The sequence below is a fragment of the Rhinoderma darwinii genome, chromosome 3 (assembly GCF_050947455.1).
Source record: "Rhinoderma darwinii isolate aRhiDar2 chromosome 3, aRhiDar2.hap1, whole genome shotgun sequence".
In the NCBI taxonomy this organism is placed as follows: Eukaryota; Metazoa; Chordata; class Amphibia; order Anura; family Rhinodermatidae; genus Rhinoderma; species Rhinoderma darwinii.
In genome coordinates this window covers 225,755,331-225,770,902 of record NC_134689.1, presented here as the reverse complement: position 1 = coordinate 225,770,902, position 15,572 = coordinate 225,755,331, and the positions used below count along the sequence as shown (strand labels likewise).

Here is a 15,572-nt window from a genome sequence, read left to right as displayed (position 1 = left end):
CACTATATCCACAGCGGCCCCTCTGTCTAGGCTTCTGCTTACCTCTTCATAAAAACAAATCAGGTTGGTTTGACAACTTCTGTCCTTAGTAAAACCGTGCTCACTGTCACTTATAATGCTATTTATTGTCACATAATCCTGTATATAGTCCCTCAATAGCCCCTCAAACATTTTCCCCACAATTGATGTTAAGCTTACTGGTCTATAATTACCCGGCGAAGACCTAGAGCCCTTTTTGAAAATAGGCACCACATTTGCCCTGCGCCAGTCCCTTGGCACTATACCACTCATGAGAGACTCTCTAAATATTATGAAGAGGGGGACAGAAATAACTGAACTAAGCTCTTTAAGAACTCTAGGATGTAACCCATCTGGTCCCTTGGCCTTGTGTACATTTATTTTATTTTATTTAGCTTGGACCATCTCTACATTCATCCAATTCAGTATATCAACTGATATATTAACAGCACTGGCACCGGCTACATCAGCTGCTCTTTCTTCAGTTGTATATACAGAGCTAAAGAACCCATTTAGTAACTCTGCCTTCTCTTGATCCCCTGTGATCAACTCCCCATTACCATTATCTAGGGGTCCTACATGTTCAGACCTTGGCTTTTTAGCATTTATATGCTTGAAGAATTTTTTAGGATTTGTTTTACTATCCTTGGCCACCTGCCTTTCATTTTGTATTTTTGCTGATTTTATTACATTCTTACAGATTTTATTAAGCTCCTTATATTTTACAAAGGCTACAGCTGTACCCTCAGATTTGTATTTTTTAAATGCCCTTTTTTTGTCATGTATTGCCCCTTTCACAGAAGGTGTAAGCCATGTGGGGTTTCATTTTGAGTCGTTTATACTTGTTACCTATAGGAATAAATTTTGCACTATAATTACCCAAAGTAGATTTGAAAATCTCCCATTTATCATTTGTCCCATTATTTGACATTAATTCTTCCCAGTCCATATCCTGAATTGCCGCCCTCATCCTGGGGAAATTGGCTTTCTTAAAATTAAATGTTTTTGCCCTCCCAGCCTGCGTTTGTTTTTTACAGTATAGGTAAAATATAACTATATTATGATCACTGTTACCGAGGTTTTCACGAACATTGACATTCCCAACAAGCTCTGCATTATTAGAAATGACCAGATCCAACAGAGCTTCACCTCTAGTCGGGTCTTCCACAAACTGGCCCATAAAATTTTCCTGCAACAGGTTGAGGAAATGTCTCCCCTTTGCAGTTGAAGCCGAACCATGACACCAATTAATATCCCGGAAATTAAAATCTCCCATTATCACAACAGTACCCGCCTGTGCAGCCCGCTCCATTTGTTTATATATTTGACCTTCTATCTCTTCAGTTATATTGGGGGGTCTATAGATTACACCAAAAGTAATTTTTTCAGTGTTTACTTCCCTTTGTAATTCCACCCACAAGGTTTCAACCTCCTCACAGTCTTCACCCTCTAATGTCTCATTTACACTCGCCTTCATATCGCTTCTCACATACAGACATACACCACCACCTTTCCTATTTGCCCTGTATTTCCGAAACAGTGTAAAACCCTGTAGATTTACAGCCCAGTCATGTGAAGAGTCTAGCCATGTTTCAGCAACACCAACTATATCTATATCTTCTTCCAGTATTAAGGCCTCCAGCTCCCCCATTTTGCTTGCTAGACTTCTGGCATTTGTGAACATACACTTTAACTTGCCTTTAAATGTTTCACTTTCACTATTTCAATGTGTGGCACTCCATAAAATGGTGTAAGTAAGCTGGAAGAGATTTTGTATCTGGTTCTAGAAGCTTCATGCTACTCCTCACGTACCAAAGTTCATGTACCTAAATAAACAACAAAAAAACCTACATGTTAAAAACGCAACAAAAACCCACTGTGTGAACAAGCCTTAGTGTAGGTGTGTAGATAAAACTGGCTGTCATAAAACATGGACATGATTACCCTCCCAAAAACACAACCACAAAACTAACTCAATAAAAACCCTTATGCCAGCAGTCACCTTTATTGGCATAAAAGAGGGCATAAAGCTGTTGAGGCCCGGATGATTGCAATACCTTTCCCCTGTTTGCACCCCTGATCTTCTATGCCTGCAGCCAAACATGCCGTCCTGTGCAGCGCCTGCTCATCTTAAAGAATGGTCAGGTCCTGCTAGCCCAAAACAGACACCGAGGCAGCTGTAGGTCAACCTACCAAAATACATAACTGCCTGAGTTGACCATTGGGAACCGCTCTATGGCCCATGTCCCCCCAATGATCGGTCTGCTTTACTGCCTGGAACTTGATCACAAATGGCCCTGCACACTGCCGTAATTGAGTTTGGTTAATTTCAAGCAAAATGTTCCTGTAATCCCTCCACGCCACACTTTTAACCCCCTAAAATCCTCCCTCCCAGATTCCTAGCCAGCCACGCTTCAGTGTTTCATACTCCCTGACACTTATGGCATGTCCATACGGGCATATTGCAGGCATATTTTACGCTTTGTAATATACCCCAAAAAACACCTAGAAACAGCTCCCATATACCAGGAGAGTTGCCAAACACTTTTGACAGAGTCCATAGGAAATGGTGCAAATCGGCTTTAAAAAAATGCCTCAATGAGTGACATGCACTTATTTTTTACGCCGCTTTTTTTACACAGCGGCGTAAAATTATTCCTCGTATGCACTACCCAACTTTTAACCATTGAAAGCACAATGGCAAGCTGTTTGCAGGCGTTTTCAAGGAGTATTTCGGAGCGTAAATGTGACCATTTTATGCTCTGAAATACTTTTATTGTTCAGCCCCATACCTAATGGCATCGGGGGCCATGTGCCATCTTTAGCTAACATGCTCTCTTTCACCAGCATGCCACTCTAAACTTCTTCTTCTGGGGGGAACCATGGCCACTTACTAAATCAGACACATTTTTTTATTTTTTATTTGCATCTTATTTTAAAGGGAATGTGTCGCTAGAAAAAAATAATTTTTTTCAGTTAAACAATTAGTATTTGAGTGATTACACATTGTTTTAATTTTTTAACATTTTTTCACAAGTCAGGAAACATAAATTAGATTCTAATTTATAACATTTCCATGTGCTGGTCACTAGAGGGAGCAGTTCCCAAAATTGCAGCCTGGTCAATGTGGTAAAGCAACCTCAGGGTATGTTCACACGGCGGGGGTCCGTAACGGCTGAAATTACGGGGATGTTTCAGCCTGAAAACATCCCCGTAATTTCAGCCGTACCGGCATGTGCAGGCGCTTGAACGCCGCGTCAATTACGGCCGTAATTAGCGCTGCTATTCATTGGAGTCAATGAATAGCGGCTCCAATTACGGCCAAAGAAGTGACAGGTCACTTCTTCTACGCGGGCGTCTATTTACGCGCCGTCATTTGACAGCGGCGCGTAAATATACGCCTCGTGTGAACAGACAAACGTCTGCCCATTGCTTTCAATGGGCAGATGTTTGTCAGCGCTATTGAGGCGCTATTTTCAGACGTAATTCGGGGCAAAAACGCCTGAATTACGTCCGTAAATAGGCCGTGTGAACATACCCTCATTGCTTTATGCTGCAAATTTGGGGTAGACACACTCGCTCTAGTGTCCTCACACAATCCTCCCTCCCTTATTCTGGCTAGTGCCAGGAGAAAGAGGGGTTTGAATCTTCAAACCTCCTACCCTGTGTGCTGCCATTTTCTGAGTGACTGCACAGTGTAGGAGGATTAGATACAGGGCTCAGCAGACAGTATAACACGAACATACCGCATCACATACACGAACATAAATTACCTGCTCCTGCTGCCGCCTCCGCTCCTATTCCTTGCGTCTTCGCTTCCTTGAACATATGGCCGGAAGCCGCGGCCGGAAGTCGTCATCTTACTGTCCGGCAGCGGCTTCCGGTCCACATGAAAATGGCGCCGGATTTCGCTCTGCTAACGAGCTTCGTTTTGGTCTGTGTGGGAGCATGTGCCATTCCCACACAGACGGCGTACGCTGCAGAAAATGGAACGGCTCCCGTTCACATTCTCTATGGGAATGTAGGTGCCGTATTCCATCCCTCTATGAAAAAAAAATGTCAGCCCCCAAAGAGAAATAAAAGTAAGAAAAAAGTAGAACACAAATAAATACAATTTATGTTCATATCATACTAAAAGCAGTATAAAAAAAAAAAATAATTCATGACACCTTCCCTTTAAATCCATAAACTTTATTGTCAATCACTTTATGTATTTTTAAATTTACTGTTTTTATTCTATTTTATGTAACAATTTTCCATATGTTCGTGGTGTCACTGACCAATATTTGGCTGTTGTGCAATGATTTACTGTTGTTTAGAGGAGGGATCTCCGCAGAGGAAATGTATCTCAACTAATAAAGCAGCTAAGGCTCTCGAAACGTTGTAATTGTCTAGTGTTGTTCTAGCGACTGGCATTTTGCCCTATACCAAAATGGTGATCAGCAGTCCGAAAGGGAAACCCTCGGTCTTCCGCCTCGCTATAACACCTCCTCCTTCTAGTCATGGCTGATGCCAGAGCAGCTGATTGTTTAGGAAGCTCTGATCGATCAGCTCTGGGATGGATTGGCGCGGGCTGCTGCCTATGCTAAGCAGCGACAAGAAGGCAGGCCAAGATGGCGGCAAGAGTGAGAGCGCGGAGGGGGCCGTGCGGTTAACCGAGAGAAAAGCGGAAAGACTGTGGCGCCTGAGCCTGGGATGGGAGCCGGATAAATCGGGATGTGTGAGAGCTACTCGCGCTCGCTGCTGCGGGTGTCGGTGGCGCAGATTTGCCAAGCCCTGGGCTGGGACTCCGTGCAGGTCACCGCCTGCGACCTGCTCACTGATGTCCTGCATAGGTACCTGCAGCAGCTGTGCCGGGGAGCCCAGCGCTATTCCCAGCTGTGTGAGTATCTGCTGCTGATCGCATGTTTCTCCCAGTGACTGGTGATCGTTACCTGCACTCCCTGTTCACGGACACTCGTGTCTGCCATGCTAAGCTGCTACTACATGGGCACTATAGGGGCAGATTTGAAGCAATGCCCATTGTGCGGATTTAAGTTGGCACTTGGCACTATATGTTACATTAGGTTGGTATAATATGGTACACGCTTACTGTCTGTAAGAAGTGACTGTGATGGGTCTAGTCTTACGTTGATACTCTCTCTTTGCTGCCCTGTGGCTGTTACTTATGACAGTGCCAGTCATTAGTGGGCATGTTATGGGTGCCACTTGATGTGATGCACGTTGGCTGCTTTATGGACTGAGCTGCAGTGTACCTGATGACTGTCTTGGGGTCCAAGTGCTCTTATTTCCCATAGCAATCATTTTCTGGACTGGAAAAATGGGTATTGACCTGGTTGCTGTGGGCAATGGGGACACCTTTTCCTCTGACCCGTTGCATCTGGTAGTTAACCATTTAGTTCTCTGCCTGCTTATAACGAACATGTTTACTGGTAGAATCCTGGAGTTATTTGAGATGTAAAGATGACCCCACCATGCAGAAGACCAGAAAGTGTTAGGCTCTGTTCACATATCCGTTGCTTTACTTTCACAACCACAACAAAAAAGTCATGACCTGATCACAGATGGCATTGTTTTCACTTGAACCTTTTTTACTGCTATTGTATCGAACCGCTGTGTGTACCGTAATGTGCGCAATATTGGGATGGGAAGTACTTTTCTGTCTGTTCCTTCTACGTTTTATGATGGGCAGGAGCGTTTTAGTTTGGAGATGTGGTCTAGTTCATTTCAAGCTGGCATCAACTGGTACAACGTGTTATACGGCTAGCACCAAATCACACCAGTCTTACTATATAGAAGGGTCTATATCTGCTTTTCTATAGAATCCAGGTTTTCAGGGAAAAAGTGCAGAATTTAAAGAACTGTCCCTGTAAAGCTTTTTCCAGATGCTTCTTAGGCTTCGTTCACATCTGCTTTGGGGTCCCATTCTGATATTCCGTCAGAAGGGGACCCTGAGCAGACACAAACTGACACCGACGGTAACCAGAGGTTTCTGTTTCCATCCCCTTTGATTTCAATGGTGACGGATCCGGTGCCCGCGGTCCCCGTTTTGTGTCTGTTGTGCACCGGACCCGTAGTTTTGCCGGAAGCAATAGAGCAGCAATAGCGTAGTCAACTACGCTATTGCTTCTGGCAAAACAACGGGTACGGTGCACAACAGACACAAACTGGGACCACGGGCACCGGATCCGTCACCATTGAAATCAAAGGGGATGGAAACAGAAACCTCTGGTTACCGTCGGTGTCAGTTTGTGTCTGCTCAGGGTCCCCTTCTGACGGCAACAACAGAACGGGACCCCAACGCAGATGTGAACGAAGCCTAAGAGTGTTTTTTTTTTTTTTTTTTTTTTTTTTTTTTTTTAAATTGCTAGCATGAATCTAGTGGATATTTCAGTCAGGGTGATTCTCGCTGCTGGCCAGCTCGTCTTTGTTGGCTAGCGATTGTCTCGATCTGTTTACTAGGTGGCAATGCCTATTGTAAATCTTTTTCTCAATTTGCGTTAGATTTACAGATTGCTCTGCTAATAACGATGATAAATAAGGGTACGATCCCACGTAGCAGCGGCCGTTTCCATGCCAGTATGGGTTGGCCAATGGCTACACAATTGTGCTGATAATACCCAGTAAAATCATGCCGCTATTGGCCTCTGCAGTGAGCCATGGTTCGGCCGCTGCTACGTGGGACTGTACCCAAATATTGTTATGTATATGTCAATTCTAGTTAGGACCGCCTGGAAATGAGCAAGTTGTGATGAAAACTGGCAGCGTAAGTGGGCCTTAGTAACAGGCTGTAACCTACTGGTTTGTCTGCTGTCCGTTGCTTGCGAGGATATAACCGATTCTTGCGCCACGTTCAGACATGATGTATTTGTTGCAGATTCTGAAACAAAGTGCAGGACGATTCATGTGAATGGAGTTTTCAAATTTGTCTCTGTTGTGACTTTCACATTTTGCATTGCACAGAATGACGTCTGCGGCAAAATCTGCATTTAACATCTGCACGTTTCTTTGCCCTTACCTGAACTCACTGGGCTGGGTTCACACTGTCCGTATTTGTTAACATGTGTTTCGTTTGAACACCCCTCGACATACATGGGAGATTATACCAGCGTTTTTTGTGTTTTGGAAGATAAACGCAAATCGAAGCAAAAGGAAACAATTCTCTTAGGCCAAGGTCACACAGGGCCTTTTATAAATCCGCAATTTCGCCATTGGTTTTGTTTTTACGCCATTCACTGTGTGGCATAAATACCATGATAACTTTTCTATGGGTCGATACAATTACAGTGATACCAAATTTAGTTTTTAAAAAAAAAATGTTTTACTACTTTTCCACACACAGCGTAGCTCGCCGTGCTACGCTGTTTCTGTAACCCCCGTTCACTTCTACAAGAGTTCCGCAAACAGCAAAGAAAAAATGTGATCGCCTGTTTCCGGAAAGAACCCGACCACCTCATAAGTCAGTGGCTATAGCCCAATGGCAGAAGGTTAAAGGGAGGTCACGGGGGCCCCGTTGTAGAGATAGGTGCGGGTCCCTGAGATGAGACCCACATCTATTGGGCATATCCTGTGGATAAGCTACAAGCAGCATGCTGGTGCCTAGCACCCTGGACAGGGCCTGGACTTGTTTTCAGACTCTGGATCTAAATAACGGGGAAGAGGTTTTGAACTGGGACGACTCCACTTTTCCTGCTCACCAGTTTTGATACATCTTTTTCAATGTTTCTATTTACTGCCTGTAAACAGATCTTCTAAACAGTGATGTATTGAAAGAAAGTATATTGACAAATTCCTTTGCTTTTTATTTACCATATGTCTACTTTGTTTGCATCGTTTTTTTTAACATTATTCTATTTTTCCAGGCCTATAAGTTTAGCAGCAATTTCTCACACATTCAAGAGAATTTCAAGGGACCAGTTCAGTTCTGAAGAGGCTTTGAGGGCCTTATATATTAGAAACCCCCTATAAAACACCCCATTTAAAAACGGCACCTCTCAAAGTATTTAAAACAGCATTTAGTACGTCCCTTAACCCTTTTGGTGTTGCACAGGAATTAAAGCAAAGTGGAGGTGAAATTTAACTTTTTTTTTTTTTTGCAGAAAATCTGTTTTAATTAATTTTTTTCTGTAACACAGAAGGTTTTACCAGAGAAACACAACTCAATATTTATTGCCCAGATTCTGTAGTTTTTATAAATATCTCACATGTGGCCCTAGTGTGCTAATGGACTGAAGAACCGGCCTCAAGAGCAAGGGAGCGCCTATTGGCCTTTGGGGGCCTTTATTTTATTAGAATATATTTTAGGCACCATGTCCGGTTTGAAGAGGTTTTGTGGTGCCAAAACAGTTGAAACCCCCCCCCCCCCCATAAAATGGAATTAGTACTTCCCGTTCGGAAGTGTATTTCAAATCACCGCATGGCATAGTATCCAACATATCTATTATTCCATAAACATATTGGTGAAGTTCATATACACATTGGGAGGGTAATAACGGAGCTGTCATGGAGGGTTTCATAGAAACCAAATTACTGGTAAGTAATAATTTTATTTTCTCAAATACACCCCCCATGACACACATCAGAGGGTACCAAATAAATATTACTAGGGATGGATTACAGTTTTCAGTACTTTCCTACCAATGAAAGATCACTCCTGTGGGAAAGATCTAATCTATAATGTCTCACGAACGTTTGGACAGAGGACCAAGTGGCTGCTCACAAATCTGTTCTATTGAGGTGTTACATTTTTCAGCCTGTGATGTTGATATGGCTCTAGTTGAATGAGCTTTTAATTTATCTGGATGTTAGACCCTTTAAGAAAATATTTAGGCTGTTTACTAAGGTACAACCTATTGGCCCCAGCAAAGAATCTTTTGATCCAACAATGATTTGCTAAATCTTGGTCAAAATATGAACTAAGTGCAGGAATCTGGACTATTCAATGTAGCGGGTCTTAGCCCTTTCCCTAGACCTGCCTGTAAAAATTCTAAGCTTTGAGCTATATATGGATGGCATAAGTTAGGGATATCCTCCTTGCACCAGGACAGGAATTTTTCCCCATACCTTTTTTATATAGCATTGGTGACATATTTTCTGCCTGTCGGAAGAGTTTTAACCACTGCTTCAGATAGACCTCTAGCTTTTAAGACTGCTCTCTCAAAAGCCAGGCTGCTAGCTGGAAATTTTGAGGGTTCCCATGATATAGGCCCTTAGTACAGAAGGCCTGGGAATGATGGCAGAATCAAGGGTCCTGCTATATTTAGGCTGTGAAGTAGACCATACCAAGCCCTCTTGGGCCATAGAGGAACTACTAGGATTACCGTGAGCTTTTCTTTGTGGATCTTCTGAAGGACTTTTGTAAGAAGAGCTATGGGGGGGGGGGGGGAAAGCATAGGCTAGGGAGAAATGCCAGTTGAGACAGGGTGTCTACTCCTAAACTGGAATCTCTTGGATTTAGTGAAAAAAAAAATCCGCTTTGGAGTTTTGTTGATTCGCAAATAGATCTATTTCTGGATGCCCCACAACTGTGTGATGTGATAAAATATCTTAGTTTAGCCACCGTTCTTGTGGACTGAGATCCTTCCGACAGAGTCTGCCTGTATGTTTAGAGACCCTTTTAGATGAAGGGCAGAGATGGATTTTACATGTTGTTCTGCCCAGTTGAAGATTTGGGCTGAAAGAATCTGGAGGTTTTTCCTTCTTGATGATTCAAGTGGGCCACTGTAGTTATTTTGTCAGGATACATCTTTATATTTGAGCCGCTTGTACGATGTTCTGATACCCTCAATACTTCCAGAACTGCTCGGAGTTCCAGAAGGTTGGATGAGTGATGTCTCCGATTTTGAGGCCCGACCCCCTCAAATGGTGAGTGGGAGACCACTGCTCCCCAGCCTCTCTTGCTGGCATCTGTGGTGATGGCAGTCACAGGGGAAGGATGCCAGGCTACCCCTTGATTTAAATTTCCTCGGCGTGTCCACCAATTTAGTGAATGTTTCTTTCCTATGGGCAATCTGATTTTCTATCTAAAGATAAGGGGGAACTGTCCCATTCTGAAAGGACTAACGCCTGCAACGTCCTTGAGTGAGCTTGCGCCCATGGGATTGCCTGAATGCGTGTGGTCATGGACCCCAGTATAGACATCGCTTGTCTTTATAGATAAACAAGGATATCTTTTTGATTAGCACAGATTTATTTTTTTTCCTGAAGGGAGAAATTACATTTGCTGATGCGAAAACCTAGAAATATTCTGTGAGGAGAGATTGGATTTCTTGAGGTTTATAATCCACCCTAAATTCAAGAGGGTCTGAGAAATCTGATGCTGTATGGAAAGTAGTGATGGAGTTGGAGCGACTAACGGGTCATATAGATAAGGTATTATATTCTTACCCTATTTCCTGAGGAACGGTATTACCTCCACCATTCGTGAATATACGGGTTGCCGAAGATCTTCCAAATGGCAGGGCTCTGAACTGATAATGTAGTATCTTTTGATTTTGTAGACTGGCAACTCCTGATGCATTTTTGATATTGTGGATGTAATGGGATATGGTAATAGGCGTCCTATAGATCGATGGTTGCCAGGGAGCTGTTCTGACCTATTAGTGGGATGGATGATCTGGTTAATTCCATCTTGAAACGATGATATGATATACTATAAAATGATTTAGTGGCTTCAGATTTATTATGATGCGATAATCCCGACTTTTTTTTTTTTAAACTAGGAATAGTCGAATAGTGATCGTCCCCTATTTCCTTTATTCGGACTGGAGAAACTACATCCATCTCTTGTAATTTCTGGATTCCCTTTATCAGGGCTTGTTGCAAAGTGCTGGAAGGGAGAGAAGTGATCAATAATTTTTTTGGCTGGGGGGATAGCCAGAAAACTCAATCCTGTAACCGTCTTAAATAGTGTTCAGAATCCATTGGTTTATGGTGATCTGTTTCCACTGGAGAACAAATCCTGACAGCCTGCCCCCCACAGTCCTGGCGTCATTGCCTATCCTGTTGTCTTTTTTCATTGAAGAAAATATTTCTTCCTCTACCCCCTCCTTTTTGCATAAATCCAGCGTCCCGTCTTTCCCTTTCCACCATAGTCCTGACTGTAGGTACTTTGTTGACTTTTGGCTCTGGCAAGGTCTTTTTCTTGTCGGCAGGCTTTTCTAATATCGTGTCAGACTGGACCAAAGACCTATTCTCCCTGGAAGACACACAAACATTACCGAAGTGTCGGGATTGTGAATAAACATTGCGTCCTGGCTGGAAGCGATGTCTATTCACTCTCAAGACACTTCAGTAACGTTAATATGTGAGTATGTGACTGCACATCATGATCTCGGTGTCGAAGTACATGAATGGAGAAAAGCGTATGACACGGATTGGTCGGCGTCATACACTTCTCTCCACAACGCCCACTTGGTCAAAAAGTAAAAACACGCCCAGTTCATTAAGAAACCCATTATCATAAATCTAAAGTAGGTCATAACTCTGTCAAAATGTATCGTTTTTCAAAATATAAAACACTGCTGTAATCTACATTACAGCGCTGATCACATTATGTAAGAGAGAGGGCACTTCTATTGTGGTGACAGAGCCTCTTTAAATGATATGTAAGCTTTGGAAATGTTATCCTATTTGGCTTTTTCGACCCTATTCACACAGTTTTTTGCGGGCAGAAAAATCTGCCTCAAAATTGTCAAGGTTTTTGTCCTGCCTGCACGTTGTTTGCCGCTTTTTTTTTTAATGGCGTTTCATAGCCGTGGTCATTGAGCGCCGCGAGCAAAAAACACAGCGAAAGACGTATTCTCTGCCCCCATTGATGTCAGTGGGAGGTCAGGGATGGAAACGCAAGGGCACGTCGCTTCTTTTTCCCACAAGCGTTTTTTCTGCTCGCGGGAAAAAACTCTGCCTCCCACTGAGATCAGTGGGAGGCGATTGTTGGGTTGTTTTTTTATGCATTTCCGCAGCAAAAAAGTGAACTGGGTCTTAGGGTAAATGTACAAATTTGTTGATTATTTTGCTTCTGAAATGGTTAAAAAAAAAAAAAAAAAAAGTAAATGGGATAAAAATCTGCCATTGCGGATTGTTTTTTTTTTTTTGTGGCTCAGCAGTTAATCCACGGTAAAATCAGCTGGAACGTATTTCATTGTGGATTTTGTCGACCCCCTCCCCCCGCCATGGAAGTAGATAAGGAAAATCTGGAAACAAAACAAACCACAACTTAGGCTATATTCACAGGTCAGCTAAAAAAAAATGGCCATTAAAAATCGATCAACTGTCAGTTTTGCATCAGTGTGTCTCCAAATTTTCATCCATTTCCAGTCCGTCTGTCCGTTTTTCATGGCCATTAAAAAAAACTGATGGATTTCATTTGTCAGGCATGTTTTTTTTTTGTCCCAACCCCCTGAAAACACCCAAAAGAAGGTCATTGTCATGATTGCCACACGACCCCCTCCTGTAGGAATTTTCAGGGATTGTCTCTGTAAATTCTGGACAGTCCTGGAAAATTCACTACAGTTGACCACTATGTACAATGCCCCCTGTACTAGCGCCACACTACCCTTATAGTGAGCGCAACAATGCCCTACATACTCACTGATGCACCGCCGTCTCTCGTCTTCACAGGATCTGCCAAGGCGGCAGATTGACATCATCGTGTCGCCTTCGCAGAACCCGTGAAGATGAGAGACAACACCTGAAGAAGACAGCGCTGCATCGGTGAGTATTCCGCCAATAGCCAGCAAGGGAACTAGTAGTTCCCTTGCCAATCCCTGTATTATAGATCCGTTTTTAACGGTTGTTACATGTATTGGCAGCCGTTAAATTCAGGCTAGGTTCACATGTAGCGGAAACGCTGCTGGTCTTCTGTCTGGATTTGCTAATGGAAACTCCATAGGGGAATACAGTAGCAGCAAAGTGAATAATATTTGAATAAATCTTCACATGCCGTAGAAACTTTCTGCGCAGAAATTGACCCGTGATGCAGATTTTTAAATTCGCAGCATGTCCATTCCTGTTGCATCTTTTCCCCATTGCGTTCGATGGGGAACTCCACAATAACTGCAACACGTCCAGATAAGCTTAAAGAGGTTTTCCAGCCCTAAAAATTGATGGCCTATCCTCAGGATAGGTCATCAATAGCTGATGGGTTGGTGTCCGACTTTCGTGACCCCTGCCGATCAGTTGCTTTGAAGGGGAATGCAGTGCTTGTACGAGCGCTCCTTCCCCTTCGTTTCTTCTTGCTCTCTGTGAGTCGTCTACACGCATTTAACGGAGATTCACAGGAATTTTCTCCCATTCACTTCAACCTCCCTACTAATCACTTTATTTTAACTGGTACACGACCGCTGGCTGTGTATTTACGGCCAGCTGTCAAGGTCCTTAAAACCCGCGCCACAGACTATTTATGGCGTGGGTTTTGGCTTGCTGCCCGAGCGATCAGGCAGCTGAATGTCGGGTCTCCGGCTGTCAGTGACTGGCGGGGACCCTGAGAAGAGGATAGAAGCAGCTTTCGCTGGTTCTATCTTCTCTGATCAAGTTTACACAGCGGTCAATGCACGCTGTGTATCTTAACAGTGGCATCGGCAGCGCCACTGCCTCTATTGGTCCCGGTGATCATGTGACTGGTCACATGATTGCCGAGATGCCGTTAGTGGCAGACTGCTGCTGGGTCTTACAAGACCCAGCACAGCCCTATTAGTGACAAGTCACTATGAGAGGGCTGATTTCTACTGTAACTGGGGCTGCTGTGGTGTAAAAGAAGAAAAAATAAAGTCCCCCAAAGGTCTTTTCTGACCTTTTGAGGGACAGACCATAGTAATAAAAAAAATAGTGAAAAAAAATTAATAAATACACATAAAATACCCCCCCCCCGCCAATCATTGTCGTAACGCTGGCCCTGAGCCAATTACCCTAATATAGACATGTAATATATTAAAATTTACGGTAGACAATGACGATCACAAATTAAGTCTATTTTGAGAAACTATTTTATTACCAGAAAAAAATAGCTAAAAAGTAAAACTTATTTTTTTACTATTATTTTCAAACATTAAGCTTAAAATTCTAAAATAGCAAAAAGGATGTGTATAAAAATGATAAAAAAAATAAACCTGCATTGTCTACGGAAAAAACATTGCAAAAATCACGTCGTTGGCCCAACAAATAAAAAAGTTATAGCCATTTAACTAACACGTGCTAAAAAGGGCTAAACGGTGTCTGGTCCTGAAGGTGCAAAATAGCCTGAGCTGGTTAACTTTTTTTTTTTACACACACATTTTATTACTGTTAAGCTTTGCCAGTGGCACGACGTAACCGAGGCAGAGTGAAGGTTGACCTGGGGGCCTTAATTAGGCTCCTGGGCTGCCATGGCAACCAACTGGACCCCGCGATCGTGTCCTGGGGGGCGATGAGCTGTTGGAGGGAGTTCGCCATCTTTTCAACGTCTCAGATGGTGCGGTCGCGATTGACCACAGCATTTAAGGGGTTGAGCGGCCAGGAACAGCGCGATCGATGGGGAACGATCAGCAGATGAACGAGCAAACGCTCGATCACCTGCTGGTCGTACCGTTTTAAAAAAGTATAATTATTGTCCTTGTCGGCAGCACATCTCCCTGTTTAAACAGGGAAACGCGCTGCCAACATGATGATAATGGATGGGGACGACTGTGTAGTACTGCTGATAATAAATCGAAAGGCCCTTTTACACTTTCTACAAGAAATCGTTGATCGGCGCTCGTTTGCTCCTGTCACACAGAGCTATGGATGGGGACGAGCGGCCATTACTCCGAGTGCTCGTCCCCAAACATTATCATGTCGGCATCGCGTCTACCTGTCTACACAGGGTGATGCGCTGCCGACAAAGATAATATTTCACTTTTTTAAAACGATACGACCAGCAGATCGAGTTTGCTCGTTCATCTGCTGATCGTTCCGCTGTTTACACTGGGCAATTATCGTCAGCGTTCTGTGGACGCTCGTCTGCCCGATAATCGTCCACAGTAAACCCCCCCCTAAGGCTACATTCGCATGACACTGACAGATTTACGCACTTAAAAAAAACGCACGTAAATCTGTCTGCGTTACGATATTGCATCTGTGCATTGCGAGTGGCATGTGATTTTCACGCCCTCGCAAAGCACTTTATATTTATTTTCAACGGAATTGATGTGCGCATCACGCACAGCACACGGATGTGCGTCGCGTGGTTTTCACACCCCATTGACTTTGATGGGCACGTAGGTGCGTGAAAACGCACCAATATAGGAGATGCATTGAGTTTCACGCAACGGACTCGCGCTGCGTGAAAAAGCAAACGTGTGAATAGCCCCATTAAAAGCAATAGGTCTGCGTGCTGTGCGTTGTTTCAATGCACGGCACACAGACGAGATTCACTTTTGTGTGCATGGGCACCAAGAGACTTGCCACAGAAGTTATGTTCAAACAGCAGTCACATGCACACTTTGGGGGTAATTTATCAACCTTATCACAAAAGGGCCCATCAGTCAGTTTGCTGTCCAAATTGCGACTTGCCCTTTTTGTGCCACCCACAACATTTT

At 43.5% G+C, this 15,572-nt stretch overlaps 1 protein-coding gene across 2 annotated transcripts in view; it reads left to right on the top strand.

Moving 5' to 3' along the window:
• Positions 1–4,573: 4,573 nt before the first annotated feature.
• Positions 4,574–15,572, top strand: part of TAF3 (TATA-box binding protein associated factor 3) — a 114,652-nt gene continuing 103,653 nt past the window's right edge. Inside the window, exon 1 of one of the 2 annotated variants that reach the window (XM_075857463.1) lies at positions 4,574–4,900. In XM_075857463.1, the coding sequence (XP_075713578.1) occupies positions 4,735–4,900 (166 nt within the window). In that variant the 5' untranslated portion in view covers positions 4,574–4,734. Of the gene's footprint in view, positions 4,901–5,004; positions 5,085–15,572 lie in introns of those variants that run through there. The other variant, XM_075857464.1, reaches the window with a different exon arrangement.